We start from the raw sequence: 20262 nt of genomic DNA on the forward strand, positions 1-20262 counted from the left end.
TTTTTCTTCCAAAATAAAGGTAAGATTTATTTATTCTTTTACAGTATAAAGTATCAGGTACAGTGATCTTGCTCACAAGCTGTTAAGTGCTTATAGAAAAATGTGCATCAACATTTGAAGGAATAGCATTTGACCTTTAACATAAAACTTTTGAAAGTTTCAAATCCAAGATTAGCATCAACAACTACAAATAAAGACATTCAAAATTATTCTAATTGTTTTCTTAAATTTAAATTTTGAGGTTTTATTTAATGAAAAACACTGCTTTTGGCAACACTGCCATGAAATTATTTAGTGTTGTCCTTTGAGCTTGAACAGAAAGACACTTGAAGGCTTCATTCAAATTTGATGCCCTGGGCCAGAGGAAGATCCTTGCTGTAGTTTATTGTGCATGTTGAACGCCTCATGTATTGCTTCCAAGAGTCACTGCCTGACTCTCTTCCACCTCCTGTGTGTTTCTCACCACCGAAGGCTCCTCCGATCTCAGCTCCACTTGTGGGAATGTTGACATTCACAATACCACAGTCGGATCCTTTGGGACCCAGCCAGCGGAAAACTCTGCCCAAATCTTTGGTGAAGATGCTGCTGGATAGACCCTGCTGGACTTCGTTGTTCCAGGCAAACGCCTCCTCTTCCGTCTTGAACTTGAGGACATAGAGGATGGGGACGAAGGTTTCAGTATGGACGATGGGTGCGTCATGAGCCAGTCCTGTGATGATCGTGGGCTCGACATAGTTTCCAGGGCGGTCCATCACCTTTCCTCCACAGACCAGAGTGCCACCCTGCTTCTTGGCCTGCTCAATAGCAGCCAGATACTGGTCCACTGCTTGTTTGGTGTGCAGAGGGCCATAAAGGGTGCTGGGGTCCCAGGGGTCTCCAATACGAACTTGCTTGTAAGCCTTTGCAATCCTCTCAACCACTGCGTCATGGACGCTCTCGTGCAGCATCAGTCTCCTGGTCGTGGTGCAACGCTGACCAGCGGTTCCAACAGAAGCAAACACAGCAGATGGCACCACAAGGTTCAGGTCTGCATCCTCAAACACGATGATGGCATTGTTTCCTCCAAGCTCTAGCAGTTTGCGTCCAAACCTTTCTTGTACCATCATGGCTACCATCTTGCCAACGTGGGTGCTGCCAGTGAAAGACACCAGATCCACACGCTCGTCCTTCGCCATGGCAGTGCCAATATCTGCGCCGCCACAGGTCATGGAGCAGATAGCACCGGGCAGGTTGTTCTGTTCCAGCACCTCAGCCACTATCTTGGTAACTGCAACGCTTGTGAGAGGAGTGGTTGGGGCACCTTTCCAGAGGCAGACATTACCGCAGGTCAGAGCGATGGCATTGTTCCAACCATAGACAGCCACAGGGAAGTTGAAGGCAGTGATGATGCCGACGAGACCAACCGGGTTCCACTGTTCAATGAGGGCATGGCCTGGTCTTTCTGAAGGAAGGATAGGCCCACCGATCATTCTAGACAGGCCAACAGCATAATCACAGACGTCAACATACTCCTGAACTTCACCCACCCCCTCAACGTAGATCTTGCCCATTTCAAGGGAAACTAGGCTTCCAAGCACTTTAATCTTCTTTCTTAAAGCATCCCCAATCTGCCTTACAATCTCTCCTCGTTTTGGAGCTGGAATATCTGCCCACAACTTCCAGGCTTCCCTGGTCTTCTGGACAGTTTCTTCATACTCTGCCAAAGTAGCTTGAGTAACCCGGGCGATGGGCTCATTGTTGGCAGGGCAGTATGATGTGATGACCTCACCGCTGCCTCCCCAGCTTCCGTTGTAAACTCCATGGTTATCCTCAGACAAACCCAGCTCTTTCAGCCAAGCGTATTTGGGTTGGTTGATGAGAAGACTTGACATGGCTGCTGACTGCTGGCAGTGGACAAATGCTAATTTACTTCTCAAAAGGAGCCTGCTGCGCCGGGCAAGGGTCAGAGTCAAGCAGTGCTGCATGGGTGCTGGAGAAAAAAAAAAAAAAAAGTTAAAATTTAATTTGACATGTTGGAAGGACGTTCATAAATAATTGTTCAAAGAGAAATCTCCTCTCAAGATTGAGGCCTGCAAAAGACTTCAACCACTTATTATGTAGCGATCCATCAGTTTCTAAAATGTTTTTTTTATAGTCACAATTTTATATACAATAATATAAATAGTGCAAAGACATTTTGACTTGAAATAGGATGAGTGCAGGTGCCTTAATGATGGCTGCATTCTTAACTTAACTAAGTAATAAACTGCTTATTGAAATTATTACTAAGGCAGTAATGATTGAGGTAGATTTAGCCACAATGAGCCAAATTCAACATTGAAATTAGTAACTTAGGAGGGGGGAAAACAATAACCCATCAACACCTTCAGCTGTGACAAAGTCCAGCACAGAATAAAGTGCACATGACCTTCAGCAAACAAATATGTTGAACAGATGTTCACTTGACTGCACAAAATAAATTATAGGAGTTTTCACTGACAAACTGGATATAAAATGATCTTATATCGTATAGTCTAAGTCTGGAACATTGCTATCAAAGCTGAAACAGTGAATCATTTAATCAATCTTCAGCTTTTTCTTTTTGATCACGGATTAATTGTATGACAATTTATGAACCCACAATGACAAAGATTCACTGGTCCAGCACCTGGACTTCACGTTTTGTTTCTCTGTTACCTAACTTTACAGATATGTTGTGCAAATGGAATTTAGTTTACTAAAAGCAGTTAACAGGGAAATACATAAAATAGAGCTTTAAAATCTTTTTGAATGGAAAATTCCCAGCAAAGGTAAATAAATACACGACACAACTTATGCACCATGCAAAGGTTGCTAGTGTTTTTTTAAATATATATATAAAACCTGTTCTTTGAAGTTGCACGTTTGCCTCAAAATAGCCTCCAAGGTTTTAAAGTCACACCTGTTACTTACTCAACCATATCTACCGAATGCGCTTGCGCAATAAAACCAACTTTGAACAACACTGGACTAAATGCACTCACGCTTATTAATTATACAGTAGTGTCACCTCTAAGGTCACTGCACGTTAATTATAAAACAAATCTGCAATTTGCATTTTAGGAGTTCAAACACGCAGAATTCGACATGGTGTAGTTGCTTCTTTACCAACATGAGGTGACATGGTCGCCGAGATCTATGTTGTTCAGACTTACGACCGTGTCTCAAGGTCCCGCAAGTCATACTCACAAACATCACCACACTGTAATCAAGCTTGCAGCTACAGCATATGCACATTAGTTTATAAACCTGAAAAGTCAGTTTGTGCTACTTTTGATTAGTTTTTAACTCACGTAGATATGAAATCAGCTAGGCCACGTCCACTCCAGAGCAGGGAAGAAAATGCTGTCACTTAACGGAAGTACTACTGCTGTACTGTATTCTGATTGGACAAGAGCTGCGACGCACTGTGGCGCCCGCTTTGTTAGGTTGACCCATGCTAACAGATTTCTTTTGTTGTTATTAACCGTTTTGCGGTTGTGCTTCTGCCATAATAGTTTCTATTTAGTCATTTTCAGCCATCAAGCGTTAAAGGATGAGTGGCGGAGTGTACGGAGGCGGTGAGTGAGACCTGATTTAAGTCTAATTAAAATGTTTCCCACGTTGTCCTCTTCTCTAGCTTTAGCCAGCTTTGTAGTTAGCAAGCTATGCTAGTTGTGCTAACGTCTAGCTCTGCGATGGATCAAAAAATACTCTCTTGCTGGCATTACAATGGTCTCTGGTTTAAGAATATGTAAACTATATTATCGCTTGGAGTTCTTCGTCTTATGACTGAGACTTAGGTTATGTTACAGTCATGTTAAGGAGCACCGGTAGCTAGAAGGAAATGAATGAAAGTGAGCATGCCGAGCTCATGCTCCAAAATGATCCCGTTCAGTTTGATAGATATAACGTCCGCTTTGAGGCTTTCAACGATCACATGATCAATGAGGCATGTTAAACTGTATTTAACACTTTCCCCCTGTTTATTTTCCTTTCTGGTGACATTAATTTTTCTCAGAAAAGTAATGGTAGAACTAGAGTTGAGCATCATTCTGTGGTAGCTGTTGTCTACGATCATGATAACACAACACTGTAATGTAAATATGCATCAATGTCAGCAACATTATGCCCTTATATGTTTTATGGTTGTTAAAACATTGAATTTGGAATGCTGAAAAACCATTTCAAGTACACTCAGTGCAGAAGATTTGGGAACATAATAGGATATGTTTTACCTTTAACTTGGAAGTAAAAAAGTTTATTTACAATTTAACTTTGAGTATGGGATTACTTTTTTGTGTGTATTTGCACACTACATTCTATATTTACTCTGAGTAACAGAGTTGCACATTTCTCAAAGACCATTTAAACTATTGGTGATATCAGATGGGAGATCAGTCTGTAGGTTCTGCATTTTAGCTATTTATCTGTCTGCCTGTTTTTTGGTTCAACACATCTGCATGTTACTGTTGCAGGCAGCCTAATATATATGACTCATGTAGATCAATGTTTCTGATTACCTGTGGACATTTTACAGTTAAGTGAAAAAGCAAGTACACCGTCTTCAATTCTAAGCTAATTTTTTGCATCAGAACATTATGAAATAAGATTGGTTAGTCCTTATTGGGTCTTAGAATTAGGGATATACAACATCAGATGAACAACAACATATGACATATTACAATATGCCATTTACTTAACAAAAAGCAAATCTTTTAGAAGTTGCTGCCCTGAAGCAGGCAGGTTTGTGTTAATGCAATGTCAATGAGGAAAGGCATCAGCAGTGATCTTGGAGAAGCAATTGTTGCTGTCCATCAGTCTGGTGAGGGTTATGAGGCAATTGTCAAGCAATTTGAATCCCATCATTCTTCAATGAAAAATAATATTCACTTGTTAAAAACAATCAAAACAGTTGCCAGTGGTTGGGGGGGGGTGCATCTTCTCTCTAAAACTATAAAGTAAGAAGACTTAGGTTTGCATCTGAACAAATGATTTATGAAACAATGAACCAATGTCCTTTTGACAGATGAGACTAAAGAGGAAATGTCATAATGCACAACACCACTTTTGGTCTAGCACAGTGGTGGAAAAGTGATGAGACTGTTTTGCAGCGACATGACCTGGACGCTTTGCAATTATTAGGACGACCATGAACTCCTCGGTGTTCCAAAGTACTCTAAAGTCAAATATTAAAACCATCTGTTTGACAGCTAAAGTTTGGTCCAAACTGCATCACGCAACAGAACAATGGTCCACAGCATATCAACAAATCTGCTACAAAATGGCTGAAAAAAATCATCTAAGTGTTGCAAACTGCTGTGTTTGGACCTCAAGAGAGCTGTGCATAAACAAATGCCCACAAACCTCAATTAATTGAAGCAACATTATTAAGAAGAGCAGGACAAAGTGTAGGACTGTAGGACTTAGTGTCCTACAGATGAGTAATTTGATGCAGCTAAAGGTGCCTCTACAAGCTATTGAATCATGAAGTACACAAAGTTTTTCCACATTGCTTCATGTTATTTTTCACAGTTTGAATCACATTTGTATGCTTGCCTCATATCTGCAGATGAGGTGGGAGCTCTGGTGTTCGACATTGGCTCTTATTCTGTGAGAGCCGGCTACGCAGGAGAAGACTGTCCCAAGGTAAATGGATCCACTCAAGTGACCTAATTAACTGTCTTTGCTTCCTCTGTGTTTTCACCTTCCCTGTGGTGGTACATCAGTGTCAAGAAATGAGGACTCTCGCCCAGGAGACAGACGCCATAAATGAAGTTTTGATCATTTTTGGAGCACTCCTCCGTTTAGGGTTTTGCGCATTTTAGGTGGCGATGTTGATGTGAATAAAGCGCCCCAGCCAGTGATTACATTTTCATTTGTCAATCGGACACTGATTTTGTGCAGATAGCTTTATGAGCATCGCAGGTCTTCTTGATCATAGCAGTCTAACAGTTGCCCCCCTTATTCTGGGCTCTCTCCGTTCTCCTGGTTTGTCCTTTGGTCTCAACAGTGATGTGTGTGCTGCCCACCACCACAGCCACACTCTAACACTGGCATGGTTTAGCATAACTGGTTGCTTTAGGAGCACGCCATTGTAATCATGTTAGTTGGGGTCGTTGAAATCAATACGGTCCCTTTTGAACAGTTGACACATTAAATTGCCACTGTTCACAAAGGACACAAACCAGTAAAACATTGTGGAATTAATCCCACTCAAGTATAATTTGGACCTGTAGGAAACACTGTGACACACAACTTTGATCACAGAGAAAAGTTTTTCTTCTTTTATTACACGATGAATAGGTCAATGCAAACTTGTAAGCTAAAGATTTGAAGCAGGTACTTTTTAGAGATTCCAAATGACTGTAATGTGTTTCCCAATAATCAGATGAGTATTGCTTAACGTTTCAGCACCTCAGTGTTTCACAAAAGTGGAAATTTGTTCAGTTTGGGTGATGAGCAGCGCACTGAGGATTTGTACAGAAATTTTTTATTATTTTTTTTCCCCATCACTGTCAGGAAGCTGACGCTTGTAAAACGGAGCGTGTGACAGCGTGTCTTGACTTGTGTTGTGTTGAATTTTGTCTCGGTCCAGGCGGACTTTCCCACAGTCATAGGTGTAACTCTTGACCGGGAGGATGGCAGCACACCTATGGAGACTGACGGTGACAAGGGCAAGCAGAGCGGCACCACCTACTACATCGATACCAATCAACTGAGGGTACCCAGAGAGAACATGGAGGTCATGTCTCCACTCAAAAATGGCATGAGTGAGTTTTCAATGTTGTCACTTTATTTTGCCGCCCTGTCCTTGACCGTGAGAATGATTGATTCAAACGTGATAGCTTAGACAGGTGGAGTTCTTCCAAATATAATGAACGTAATCTGTCCAGAGTGTCCGCCTCCCATCCAATGACGGCTGGGATACGCTCCAGGCCCCCCCCCCCAGTGACCCTGAGTTGGATTATAGAAAATGGATGAACGAACTGTTTACTGAAAAAGGATACATTTAGGTTATAGAAATGAGCATGCAGTATATAGGTTGTTTGAAACGATGACACAAGTCCTTGACGCAAACTCAGCAATGCATATTTATAATCCAGCATGAACCATATCCATAATTACGCTGTTTTGATGCGACTGCCGACTTCGTAGGTGAGCTCGTCACAGCCATAACTGACGTACAGATGACTGCTGTTCATCATAAATATTGATGAGAGTATTTGAAGCCCAAGGCAGCTCATTATCGAGTTCATTTGGTGTCGTTTTGATAGAATATAGAATAAAGATAGCATCTTTGAATCTTTGGTTTACAACCATGTCTGTTCTCAAGTGCTTGTATTTTCCTTCTCTGCCTAAACTGTGCTTATGTCAAACATCCAAAGCCAGATGCGTGACACGTTTCCAGAGCTATTATTGGCGCCGAACTGAGTTAAACGCTCACTTGCCCTAAAAACAATCGTTATAGGGTCTTCGATGTTATAGGGTCTCAATCTGATCTATATTTTAATGATTTTAAATTGGCATTAACATTCGTGGCACTCACAGATTTTCTCTTATGTGTAATTGTGGCATCCGCCACTGGTTTCAGCATTACTCAGAGGAACATCATGGCTGCAAATGCATTGCAGGTATTTGCAACAGCAGATGTGAAACAGGCAACCGGATAAGCTGATGGTGCTCATCAGAATTTGGTCCAGTGGAGTTTGTCTGCTTGGCTATTTAGAGACGAGCGTGACACCCATCTTAATTGCAGCAGAACAGCACAGTGGGACCACCAGCTCCCTTAGAGGGCTGGCCTGGAACACTGGTGCCTGGCGCTCAAATTGTTATCTAAAAAAAAATTTGTCATTACTCTAATTTCTCTGCCAGCTGACCCAGCCGAGACTATGAAAAAAGAGAGCGCTTTCTTTCTTTTTTTTTGCGATATTGAGTTGTAAAGCCGCAAATGCAGTGCATTTACACAGTAAGGGCATATGGTAACTGCTTTGCTCTGGGAATGTCTGCGTGTGAGCAGAGCAGAACCTCTTGTGTAAAAATTCCTCCCATAACGGCACATATTTTCTCAAAACTAAGGGTGGAACGTTGTGTAACTTTGGCAGTAACCTGTCTTTTGTATCCCCCAAAATCGGTAATCGATAATCATTTCACACTAATGTGACAGTTAACGATGCTCTTGTTTTCTCCACCACCTCGCCTACAGTTCTTCTTCTAATTCTTTTCTAGACTGTTGCTTGTTTTTATTCATTTGAATTATTTTCTTTCTTTCTTTTTATATTCTTTTACATATTTTAATGCTTCTTCTTCTTAATACTTTTTTTTTTTATGTAAAGCACTTTGAATTGTTTCGTCTATGAAATGCGCAATGCAAATAGATTTGACTTTGACTTACAGTTGAGGACTGGGACAGTTTCCAGGCCATTTTGGATCACACATACAAGATGCACTTCAAGTCTGAACCCAGCCTGCATCCTGTGCTCATGTCAGAAGCTTCGGTGAGTTTGTTTTTCTTTCAGCTGGAGCCTGAACATCATTGATACATTCTGTTGTTTTGCTGAGGCAAAACCATCTTCATTAAGTCAAACTTTAATGGCCAGACGCAACTTGCTGCTAAATCTGAGTCCTGTGGAAGCTGGTGATCTTTGAGATGATTTGTGTTTCAGCTGTAATCAGGGTGTGGTGAGGTATGGATCTGAACCGTAGTTTATTTACTGGATTTATAGTAGTTTGTATGTATCCGACGGTGACAGTTTGTTGTAAGTGCGCTAACGTCTGCTTTGTCTTTGCAGTGGAACACACGAGCAAAGCGGGAGAAACTAACCGAGCTGATGTTTGAGCATTACAACATTCCCGCCTTTTTCCTCTGTAAATCAGCGGTGCTGTCTGCGTATCCTTTACCGTTCTGTTTCATCCCCAAAAAGATTTGACAGAGCCTGCAGAGTTGATTTAAGTCACTTTATTGTTTGGTAATGGTATTGGACTTACATCTCGTGACAAATCTGCTTAGATCATTATGCATGTTGAATCATGTCGTGTTACCTTTACTTTGAAAATCCAAGCTTTGCCAATGGCCGGTCTACAGGCCTGGTCCTGGACAGTGGAGCCACACACACCACAGCTATTCCAGTACACGACGGCTACGTCTTGCAGCAAGGTGACCCCTTCATTTGAATCACTCGCTGAATCAGAAAGTAATCTGAATATTTTACTTGGGTTACATGTAAACCAGAGATGAAATTCATGATCTAAGATAACCAATAGAAGTCGTCTAAATCCCAAATATGCAAGTTCTTCTCTTCTTCCTACTTTGTTGCCATCTTCTGGTTGGAGAAAGTAGTTCAGCCATTTGGCAACTCTTACACATGCTCGCCTACTTCAGTTTTGTGGTAGCTGAACATTTGTTCTTTAACGACTCACCAGGCTTGATATTCTCTACTGTTCGTTCTGACAATGTTCAGCAATTTTACCTCTATTTGAAAATAATCTCAATTAATCTCAAGAAGAAATGACCACTGCAACATCACTCATTGGTCTATGGACTACTAGTCTTTGTTTCTGGGTGGCAGACATCACATGCTGAGCTCAAGGACACTGTGCTTGTTCATTGGGTAGCTGCCTGGGTACTCATACACCACTCTTAACAGCCCCACCCTGAATAATAATTCCGTTTAAATGCTAAACTTGGTTGTTAAAACATAACAGACATGGTTATCTAGTTGATTGAGCGTGAAAAGTGTTTGTTCTGTTATAGGGAAAATGATGATCTTAAGTTTGGTCCTTCACCTTTCCAAATGAACTTTGAAGATGCTTTATTTGCTTTCTCCAACAGGCATTGTCAAATCTCCCCTGGCTGGTGACTTCATGAGCATGCAGTGCAGGGAGCTGTTTCAAGAGTTGAATGTTGAAATAATCCCTCCTTACATGATTGCGTCGAAGGTGAATCACACATTTCAAAGTATTTTTGCTTCATTTGACACATTTCGCCAAGTATTTACCGTGTGTATTGGTTACAGGATGCAGTGCGGGAGGGAGCCCCAGCCAGCTGGAAGAAAAAGGAGAAACTACCTCAAGTCACGCGCTCCTGGCACAACTACATGTGTAATGTAGGCAGCCTGCTCTTTATTTTGCAGCGTAGCGATGATAATGTCTTTGGTGGGTGTGAATTCGATGCGTAGCGTTTTGTGCACATTACTCTTTGCAGTGTGTGATCCAGGACTTCCAGGCATCTGTGCTGCAAGTATCAGACTCTCCATACGATGAACAGTAAGAGCATTGTTTAACTTTATTCATTCTCATTATGTTTGGACGATGTTTTAATAGGTTCAAATAACCAATGACAGCAGTCATTAAAACCTGAAGTATCTGAGCTGCATGTTCACAAAAAGGTGTTTTCCCGAGACTTTCTCTGTATAGCTTTTAGTTACAGCTACAAATAGAGTGGGGGATGAATTATTATACAGATGACCAGCTTCAGATGCATTATTCTAGTTTATGTACTACAGAATCTGTAGAGGTTTGCATTCTAAAGGTAATAAATCATCTCACAAGTTGCTCATCTTCTGTTCAGAGTTGCTGCCCAAATGCCCACGGTGCACTACGAGCTGCCCAATGGCTACAACTGTGACTTTGGGGCTGAGAGGCTAAAGATCCCAGAGGGGCTGTTCGACCCCTCTAATGCCAAGGTATGCGCTCGAAGCGCACGCAGGAACTGCTTTGAATAATGTATTAAAGAAGTGTTTAAATGCTTTTACTTCAGTGAGTCGCCGTTATGCGAATAAAAATGTTCTTGTTTGGTCTAATCCCTTTCAGGGCCTTTCTGGGAACACCATGTTAGGAGTTGGCCATGTGGTGACAACAAGTGTAGGAATGTGTGACATTGATATTCGACCAGTGAGTATTGGCATGTTAAAGATTTTTTTATTATTTTTTTCCTTATTAGTTAAGTTGGTCCCAATTCAAGAAAATGCGCAAAGAAAAAAGATGAGCTAAAGGAAAGACATTTGAAAAGATTTAAGAATGTCATGTTTTAATTTTACAGGTCACAAAAGATAAATGAGATGTTTTTTTTACTTTTTTTGTGTCCACATTTGGCTGTTTAAACCACTTACGGAGATAAAGGGGGGGTTACAATGCGTTTGGCACTGTTATTTTGGGGGCCAGAAGCAGAGAAGTTTGGAAACCCTTCAGTTATGTGATATTTCTAATACAGACTGTAATAGTCTCCCCTGATCTTTGGTAGGAGCATGTTTAAGTGATGTTGACAAAGGTATTTAATTAGAATAATTCCTGAAACTAACTGATTGTAAATTTAAATCACAGCATTTGCTCTCCACTCTCAGGTTAGGTTCCTCTACTTTTGACTGCTTTTAAGATCAGAAACTCACTTCCTCACCTTCCTTGTGTATTTCAGGGTCTGTACGGCAGCGTGGTGGTGTCAGGAGGAAACACGCTCATTCAGGGCTTCACTGACCGACTGAACAGAGAACTATCCCAGAAAACACCCCCAGTGAGAATCTGCTAAATACATTTATGTTAACATCCGAGGCCTAAAGTCAGAACACAATTCTGTTGGATGTCGACATGCGATTTCTAAAAATGCAACACTGCTGCTCTGTGTTTGCAGAGTATGAGGCTGAAGCTGATTGCCAACAGCACCACTGTGGAGCGCCGGTTCAGTGCCTGGATAGGAGGCTCCATCCTGGCTTCACTTGTAAGGACACACAGAGGCCCAATTACAAAATAGTTCTGATTCAGAATGTAATTCTTGCCACAGTAAAAAGAGCAGTGTGACAATTAATCTCACGTGTCTACATCCTCCTAATGCTTGACGGCATGTTTTCTGTTTTCCAGGGAACCTTCCAGCAGATGTGGATTTCTAAACAAGAGTACGAGGAGGGTGGGAAGCAGTGTGTGGACAGGAAGTGCCCTTGATTTGACACCCTTCTCTGCCACAAGCTCAACATTGTCAAGCGTTCCCCTCTGACCCGGACTGAGGAACACCCCCGTTCTCATTTTGTACGATTTGTTTTTAAAAACGGAGTTGCTTCATAGGCTCGTCTGGGACTTGTTGAGGAAATCGAACAGCTACACTCTGAAGTCCTTAATTTCTGAGCATACAGTCAGTCAGTTGCCTTAACTTTTTTAAATGTTGGGGGAAAACATTGCATCATCAAAAAGAAAAGGCATGTTTCTGATTACACTGGGAGACTACAGTCACCAAAACAAAACAAAAAATTTTGAGAACATTGTGTTGTGTCTGGTGTATGAGGAAAGAACAGACCATATGGCCTAAATAGTCCTTTGTTCAACTCCCTTTCTGTGAAGCAGGTAAACTCTTCTTCAGAACAGCAACAAGTTAGTTCTTACCTGTCCTTATTAACTTGTCAACTAAAATTTATCTGTATTTAATTTTCACTTTTACTTGTCATTGCCTGCACACGGTCTTTTCAAAATAAAGTCATTTTTTTGTTTACTTATTTAGTTTTGTACCTGTAAAAGCCAAATTCTGGAGATTTCCAGTATTAGTTAGATTCAGAGCATGAAAACAGAACACATTTGAGGTTGACACAACATAATTTATCTCGTTGGACTGGTTAATACACATGAGCCGATTCAAACTGCTGAGCTGTAGAAAACTCATTCACAAAAAAACAAAGAAATAGCTGAAGATTTCATGATGCAGGAACCTTCATCTGAGGAAACCTCTCCTTTAATTTGTTTAGACGCTGCTTCTTCAAGTTTGCCTGCCTGGTCCGATCCCGAATGTACTTCTCAATACGCAGTCTGCAAGAAGGGAAAAAAAAAAAGTTAAGAGAAAGTTTTGTATCGCTACAACTAAAGAAAAAAAATGGCTAAGAAATAGTGCATGATACTGTGTATGAGCAGCACCTTACCTGATATGTGGTTGGACAAATGGAGGTGTGTAGAACTTCTTGCGCTTGTATCTTGTATTCATGTACCAGGGAATTGCGTACTCTTTGAATCGATACCTTGGGGGCAAAAATGTCTACATGAGTGAGGCTGTATCTCATTTTCATAAATCACAGATTTTATGTTAGCATCGATACGACCCCTCCTCCCCCTTTTTTTAAAAAATATTAAGTATCAATCTAAGTTGATGAGATGTACATGCCATCACCGGGGTAGAATGGATGAATTAAAAATATTAGGAGTTAGGCGCTTCCTCTTTGTATGCATCACATGATATAGACTGGGACTCTCCCCTCACCAGTAGATGTATCCAAATACGTTCTTCCTCCAGTCTCCTGGTCGGCCTTTCTCCTGTCCCGTCTGCAGCAGACGCAGTGCTGTCTCCCTTTCTTGCACCACTGTCTCCAGTCTGATCATCGACCGCTCAACCTATTAGAATGCAGATATTTTGACCTTAATCAGGCTTCCTTCTTTACCACAGCTCACAATCTTTCAAATATAAACTTCACAACACTCAAATCACATTTCATCTCTAGCAAGAGAGCCAAGCTTTTCAATTAAGCATGAAACCAACCTTCCTAATCCTTTCAGGACTTGGCATTTGAACTCTTTGCCTTTTCGCTTCCTGCTCCAGTGTGAGCACCATGTTCTTTTCTTTCAGCAGCACATACCTGAGACAGAAGTAAAGTGTTACAATCAGTGATGCGTTTTCACTGAGAAGCACAAGAACAAATGTCATCTCCACACTCGACAACTAACCAGAGTTTGTGTAAGTCCTCATTGCTCTTTGCTCTTAGCTGTTTGGCAGTCCACGGTGCACCTATGATACAATAAATAATCACAAACAAGCTTTAGCCAACTTCATGCAGATTTAAAAATCTAGCCATAGCCACAGTATGTTTATCAAGTTTGTAAAGTCCTAAAGTTGGACTCAATGCATTTTAGACCATTTTCAAAGATACCAGCATGACTGTCAGTGTCTGCTTTCTTTGGAAATGTATTCAGAAATTCTTATTATCCTTTAATCTGTGATAGAACCTCAGTTTACCTGACTTCACAGTACTCTCTCCCCAGTTCTCAGGGGAGTCGAAGAACTCCTCCAGTCCTCTCCTGCTGATGGATGTATGCACAGATCTATACTGACCCACAGAGCTGATAGGAGTGATCAAAGATGGTGTGACCAGTGAGGGCCTTACCCTGGTGGATGTAAAATAAATTAAATCAGTACGATTCCTGAAATGTTTTTCACATTTAATCCTAAACATAATCTGAATGAGGTGGAAAAAAATTGTCTGTTACTGTATTAGTAGGGCACTCAGACAATTTCACAAATTATAATAAAATAAGTTGAATGAAAGGTAGCATTTGTGTACAGTCGATGACAACTGGACAAGCAACACTATTACAACATACTTGCCTAAAAACACAGCTCAGCACTTAGAAGAATAAAATCAAACTGTCAATTCAGAAAGTCAGCCCTAAAAACTGCTCCCAAAGTGCTTGAACATATATTGCTTACATGAGTTTAGATCCTTCACTACATAAAATGTACCACATCATTCTAATATTATACAACATAAAAAGGTCCTGTATATATGAAAGTATGAATCAGAAATATCCAAAAGTACTCACTGCAGTAATAATAATCCTATTATACGTGATCAGTCATTAGAAGGAGCAAATGTACACAGAAATATTCAATCACTTACATGGTGAATGATTTTCAACTATAAGCAAAAGGCCTGGCATTTTTTAGTCAATAAAAAAAAATCACTAAAATAAAGCATTAATTAATGTGAAGTTAGTTTAATTCAAGGTAACTAGTATACTATAAATTTGATATTATGAGTGCTAGAGTTTTAATTTGCAAATTATCAGACCACCGTCCGACATCTGTTTGACAAAAGTCAAGTTTACATGTGCAGATATACTTGTTACATTCAAATAAAATTGATGACAGATTAATCTTTGTGGTGACTTTATTTTCTGAGGCCCAGTAAACTAAAACAGCAACAACAACAAAAAACCGTGTCGGTATACTGAGAAAACACCAACAAGCATGTTGATGAAGATTCTCCAGGTCATGGTAATCATAAGAGCTTGAATGAGAGGTGAAACGTGTTCGAGATCCAAAAAGAAATCCAGTTGCCCTTATTCAAGCCCTTATGATCACCACCAAGTAGTTTCCAAAGCACTGAGCACGTTTAAAGCCCGTCGACTCTCTTCTAAAATGTCAACGAACACAAACACCACAGATGCCAACCGGGTGCATTATCAACATGTCAAATGTAATATTTAAAATGTTTCCTTCGTGAAAACTGATTTTACTATATATTAATCGTTGACGCAAAGCATCAAGGAGCAGCAGAGAACTCTTAAATGTTAATGACAGCAAGAAAAAAAATTCGGACGCCACTAATAGCCTGCTTTGCCGGTTAAAGATTAAATGCTTTAAGCACTGGAACAACCTACTTACCTGAAATTATTATTCTGGTATTTAGCCGGATTTACAGCACATTGCTGAGCAGATATGACTGAAGATATCCTGAAAAAATTCTGAAACTGCTTGCACAGAGTCAAAACGCGTCCTGAAGATGAGGACGCCGCCATCTTTAACGTAACACTTCACATATTACCCAACATGCATCGTTCTCCTGCCCCCTCCCCTAAAAAGAATTACAATAAAATAAATAGCTTTAATTTTGCATTCAGATTTATAACGTTTTAAAAAGCATTTATACAATTATTTACTTAAAAACATTTTTTACGCCCTTATCAATGATGGCCGTTTCAGCTTCACCTTCTGTTCGACGAATCACAGCTCGCGTTGTTGGACTGTCATCCCACAGTTGCGATGGTGGGCATGAGTGTTCTTCGGTCTGCCGCTGCCTTTGCGGCCAGGCTGAGTCCACTAAAATCTGGAAATACTGCTGCGAATTTACTCACTCGAACTATCCCACGAGCAGACAAAGGTAAGACACCCCCAGCTGATTTAAAATATTAGGGGTTTCACCCTAAAAGTGTCCGTTTTCTCTGATGACCTTGCGCCTGGACTTGTTAGCTTGCTAACATGAGCTAGCTGATAGCGTTCTGCTGTCAACAGAAACAACAATAGCTTTATATTAACAAACAGATGCGTACTTTTTTTTTTTTGCAAAAGTTTGGTCACAGGCATATTTGTTGGTTTACTGAGAAGAATTTTGATTCATATTCATTCAGTTTCCTTATATCAAGTCAAAATGCCCCAAAATGCGAAACTAGTAACATCATGGAGTAGGCTATATATGTATGTATATGCACAAGTTACTATATTTTTATTTTACTACATCTTAAACACCATCAGATTAATCGGAATTCATAATAAAGATTTTAAAATATACTTCTGTAAGTTATTATCCTTTATTATCAAGAGATGTAACTATCAGTGACTTGTAGAAAGGGACATGCTGAGTATTCATTTAACTCAGATACAACAGAAAAGTAACATTGATCTTTAAAGTTGAAATAAGTGTGAATGGCGTGAAATGTGACGAGTAACGAGTAACACTCAAAGTAGTCTCATCACATCAGTATACTAATGTAAGACGTATTTTAATAGACAAATGGTCATGACAGCAACTGTTGTTTTGCAGTGGCCGTTCGTTGGGGTCATGGAAAGAAAATGTTTGTCATCAAGCCCACTGACTTCTATGACAGGAGATTCCTGCGGTTGTTGGTGAGTACTACAACATCTCATTTGCCGAACTGTAATCAAAAGAGCTGGATAATGGAAGGATAATTTTTTATGAACTGCTGTGTATCAGAAATGAAGACACTTAAGTGGAACCAAAGCGACCCTACTCTTCTAAAAGTTGCCTTGCTGAAATGTAGTATAGTAGTGTTTCCTTATCCTGTCTCTGTTAATATCAAACTGTTGGGATTTACTTGGTGAGTCTGTGTTTGAAACAACATTTAAACATCGGTATTTGTGCTTGCCAATGTGGTAATTATATTTCTGTTTAACTTTTGAAGATGGACCACCCCAGAAGGACTAGCTTTTTGCTAAGGCTAAAAAATAATATCATACAGTGTAAATATCAACCCCAAAGTAGAAAATATTTTGGCCTAAATTATTCCTGCGGCTGCATTCTATATTATGCAGATTTGCATTATAGTGAAAAAAAAAAAAGAAGAAGAGCTGTGTGGTAAATCTTCTCATTTTGCTAAAAAAGCAAGAACTGTAGCAGACACCGAGGCTCGGTTAAGCTTAGTTTATGAAGCTTCTGATATGTCATTGAGCATTCGAAGTTCTGCGTCGAGAGAACGTGTTGCTCTGCAATTCACCATGCCGCTAGGGGTGTGTGGCTGTGTGTTTGTGTGGTTTCAGGGGTTATAGCCGAATCTTTGCTTTTTCTTCCGGTCAGAGTTAACAACAGTAAACAATGGCATCCGAGGTGGAGCAGCTGTATTTGCAGTTGGAGCTTATCAATATTGAAGAACAAATGCTTATATTGCAAATGTTGAAACAAATGCACTTTCGATACTTTGGAATGTCAACGGGACGATTTGATGAGCTTGTACAGCCATTAAGACCGGAAAAAGCAACTGCCGGGAATTACGTTCTGAGCGGACCAATCACAGCCTTTACGGTCAGCGTCTACACGATGCTACGCCGTGGAAATGATGGAGAAGTATAAACTACGCTTTAGACTCGCAGAACAACAATGTAGTCATTGTATTTTTGCTTGTTTTTCTCACAGCAATTTTACATCCTGCTGACTGGTATTCCAGTGGCTATCTTTGTCACAGGCGTGAATATCTTCATTGGTGAGTACATGTGTGTCTTAGGGTTTTAAATCTCTCTTCTGGTCTGTCTTGGTTTGTGCAAAAGTGAAAAGGGCAGAGTAAGTTACTCTGAATTAAACCTGGATTACACTGTGTTGTGTAGGTGAAGCAGAGCTCACTGAAGTTCCTGAGGGATACGATCCTGACCACTGGGAGTACTACAAGGTATGTAACTTTCTTTCATTAGCTCTTTTATTTGGTTCTTCGTGTTTTGCTCTGAAACCTGGTTCTTAGAGAGAGAGAGGCTCACGCATGCATTATATTTGGAACTGAAAACCACAGCAGGTGCAAACCATAATCATTGTTTTCCCTCGAGGCAGTACCAACCACTAAAGCATGTGCGTTTGCCTCCAGTGAATGTTTTATGGGCTGCTTGGTTAAGTTTTAAGACCTCATAAGGCCTCAAGTATTGTCAATGCACAGTAATATGGTGATATGTTATTAAGGAGAGACTACAATTTTTCATTAAACGCTATAGAATAGTTTATTTGGTGTTATTACTCAACAAAGTAGAACTCTGATGCAAACATAGTCCTTTCTTGGTTTGCATTAGGCATTTCAGCATTTTTTTTTTTTGTTCTTTGCAGCACCCCATCACTCGGTGGATTGCACGAAACATATATGATTCTCCAGTGAAGGACTATGAAAAGATGATGGCTGTAATCCAGATGGAGAAGGAAAAGGCAGACATGAGGTGAGTATCTTTATTTTGTCCTCTGACACCGATGTGCGAAGGCCAAGATGGCATCTTGACACGGTGGTATGTCTTTCGATTAGTTAATCAGTAACAAAACTGAATAGTCTTTAAAACTTATTTGTGTATCTTCAAAAAATTAATTGCGCCATCTATATAACATAATTTGAAAGCAAAAGTATGTGTACCTGTGGCTGGTAACTGAGGCATCAGCTGGTGAGGCGTATGTGAGTAAAGCTCATGCAACAAACACAAATCTGCCAATCTCAATTGAAAACAGCTACGTCACTGTCCTTGGCAATAGGCTGCCAAGTGTAACCTCTGCCTCAGCTGAATAAAACTTACTGGTTCTCGCAGATTTACTTTGAAAAATTCACCTTGCAAACTTGAGGATAACTTGAACCATGGCCCCAAACAGCAGTGAATAGAAAGATATAATTCCTACTCCATATCAGTCATGTGATCACTGACTGGTGCACTTAACGGGAAGTTTTGACCCATATATTTTGTTATTTGTCTTTTGGATAAAGTATGCTGGCTACACTTGAGGCCCAGAAGGGCTGTTTCTTGTTCCCAGAAGCTGAGTCCCCAGACTATAGCTGATGTGTGCAAGCATGCAAGATTGATAGGTTTTGGTCCTAAAGCAACATGCTTTGTTTTGATGATAGGATTGTTGCTGATGGCAGATCTTTCTTAGCCTTGTGAGACCTGATTGGTTAGGACTAATAGCACGTGGGCATAAATACTTTCAGCTGCTAGACAAGCTTCATTCTTGTCAAGCTAGATTTTACCGAGATCAAGGATTTCATAATGAAAGGAGTTGTTTCCAGCCAGCAATGGGGAGAATTTATGAATGACTGAAGAGAAAGTGAGAAGACTGCTCACTTCTCCATTAGGCAACTTCTCCATTAGGCACAAGTAATTATTTAAGCACTATTAAGCTTTAAAATTCAGATTTGCATTGCAGCTTTGACACGTTTTTCCCTCAACATTATGACATTAGTCTGTGTTATTTACATTTTTCCTGGATTAACAACTTGCTCTTGTTCCTGTTTTAGTCTAGTTTTAGAATTCACGTCCTTTTTGTCATCAACAGAATGACGCAGCTGGAGGTGCGTCGACACATGAGGCAGACGGGAGACGGACCCTGGTTCCAGGTGCCCACCCTGAACAAGGAGCTCATTGACAACAGCCCAAAGTCAACACCTGACAATTAATGCATTCATTGTGCTGATTAATCTGTTTGTAAATTTGTTCCCCCTCGCGTAAATAAAGTATCTATATGTACTCTAGTATTTGGTTGTTCAGCTTATTTACAGGTGTCAAACAGCAGAAATGTTCCCCTGGAGTGGGTCCAACTATATTACTTGGCATCACAGTAGATGGGAGGGTGGCGGGCTGCCACAGATGAAGAAGATCCTGTGTTATTATTAACAGCTGGCTCTGACATGTATGGAGTTTTTCATGTGCTTTCCATGTGTGAAAGGATTTATTTTGCATTCTCTTCCATCATAACATGATAGGAAAGAAGGAAAAAAAATAATTAGGGGAACTACAGACTCTAACTCAAACATAGGGAGTCAATTCTGTAAAAATCTACAATCCAGGTGTATATTAGTGTTTATATGGCTATTTGTCGATTACATGATTATCCAGGATTTTCAGCATCTACGTACATGAACTTGACTTGAAAATTGAGGTATTTGTACTTGAGTCATTTCTTATAAAATCACTTGTTACAGCCATTATATTACAACCCTGTGAAGTAATTTTTACATCACTACATTTACCTTTTGTACATACCATGGACAGCT

General features: G+C 40.3%; 4 protein-coding genes across 4 annotated transcripts; 2 read left to right on the forward strand and 2 right to left on the reverse strand.

The window, feature by feature from the left end:
- On the reverse strand, positions 1-3399 carry aldh7a1 (aldehyde dehydrogenase 7 family, member A1). Its single transcript, XM_072389465.1, has 2 exons — positions 3312-3399; positions 1-1969 (listed from the first exon to the last, which is right to left on the reverse strand). The coding sequence occupies exon 2, from the start codon at positions 1962-1964 to the stop codon at positions 336-338; it is 1629 nt and encodes a 542-aa protein (XP_072245566.1). The 5' UTR covers positions 1965-1969; positions 3312-3399; the 3' UTR covers positions 1-335.
- actl6a (actin-like 6A) lies at positions 3395-12467 on the forward strand. Its single transcript, XM_072389466.1, has 14 exons — positions 3395-3578; positions 5570-5646; positions 6596-6770; positions 8395-8495; positions 8790-8887; positions 9060-9154; positions 9830-9936; positions 10014-10103; positions 10202-10263; positions 10568-10682; positions 10810-10890; positions 11411-11506; positions 11624-11710; positions 11851-12467. Exons 1-14 carry the CDS (start codon positions 3554-3556, stop codon positions 11929-11931), a joined length of 1290 nt encoding a protein of 429 aa, XP_072245567.1. The 5' UTR covers positions 3395-3553; the 3' UTR covers positions 11932-12467.
- A 121-nt stretch (positions 12468-12588) lies between these two features.
- mrpl47 (mitochondrial ribosomal protein L47) lies at positions 12589-15548 on the reverse strand. The gene is made up of 7 exons (XM_072389467.1): positions 15407-15548; positions 13979-14127; positions 13690-13750; positions 13505-13601; positions 13229-13359; positions 12894-12989; positions 12589-12783 (listed from the first exon to the last, which is right to left on the reverse strand). The coding sequence occupies exons 1-7, from the start codon at positions 15538-15540 to the stop codon at positions 12672-12674; spliced, it is 780 nt and encodes a 259-aa protein (XP_072245568.1). The 5' UTR covers positions 15541-15548; the 3' UTR covers positions 12589-12671.
- Positions 15549-15746: 198 nt separating this feature from the next.
- Positions 15747-19727, forward strand: ndufb5 (NADH:ubiquinone oxidoreductase subunit B5). The gene is made up of 6 exons (XM_072389456.1): positions 15747-15902; positions 16563-16645; positions 17670-17736; positions 17858-17919; positions 18342-18448; positions 19545-19727. Exons 1-6 carry the CDS (start codon positions 15785-15787, stop codon positions 19663-19665), a joined length of 558 nt encoding a protein of 185 aa, XP_072245557.1. The 5' UTR covers positions 15747-15784; the 3' UTR covers positions 19666-19727.
- Positions 19728-20262: the final 535 nt, after the last annotated feature.

Source organism: Leuresthes tenuis, unplaced genomic scaffold (genome assembly GCF_036924035.1).
Source record: "Leuresthes tenuis unplaced genomic scaffold, fLeuTen1.0.hap1 SCAF_7, whole genome shotgun sequence".
In the NCBI taxonomy this organism is placed as follows: Eukaryota; Metazoa; Chordata; class Actinopteri; order Atheriniformes; family Atherinopsidae; genus Leuresthes; species Leuresthes tenuis.

Excerpts from the sequence above, each read along its gene's own strand:
- aldh7a1 (XM_072389465.1), bottom strand. The coding sequence starts at position 1,964 with ATGCAGCACTGCTTGACTCTGACCCTTGCCCGGCGCAGCAGGCTCCTT.
- actl6a (XM_072389466.1), top strand. The coding sequence starts at position 3,554 with ATGAGTGGCGGAGTGTACGGAGGCG. Across the intron at positions 8,496-8,789 it reads TGCTCATGTCAGAAGCTTCG|TGGAACACACGAGCAAAGCG; the intron begins GTGAGTTTGTTT and ends TTGTCTTTGCAG. Across the intron at positions 10,891-11,410 it reads GTGACATTGATATTCGACCA|GGTCTGTACGGCAGCGTGGT; the intron begins GTGAGTATTGGC and ends TGTGTATTTCAG.
- mrpl47 (XM_072389467.1), bottom strand. The coding sequence starts at position 15,540 with ATGGCGGCGTCCTCATCTTCAGGACGCGTTTTGACTCTGTGCAAGCAG. Across the intron at positions 13,602-13,689 it reads GAGGACTTACACAAACTCTG|GTATGTGCTGCTGAAAGAAA; the intron begins GTTAGTTGTCGA and ends CTTCTGTCTCAG. Across the intron at positions 12,784-12,893 it reads TTTGTCCAACCACATATCAG|ACTGCGTATTGAGAAGTACA; the intron begins GTAAGGTGCTGC and ends CCCTTCTTGCAG.
- ndufb5 (XM_072389456.1), top strand. The coding sequence starts at position 15,785 with ATGGTGGGCATGAGTGTTCTTCGGTCTGCCGCTGCCTTTGCGGCCAGG. Across the intron at positions 17,920-18,341 it reads ACCACTGGGAGTACTACAAG|CACCCCATCACTCGGTGGAT; the intron begins GTATGTAACTTT and ends TGTTCTTTGCAG. Across the intron at positions 18,449-19,544 it reads AAGGAAAAGGCAGACATGAG|AATGACGCAGCTGGAGGTGC; the intron begins GTGAGTATCTTT and ends TGTCATCAACAG.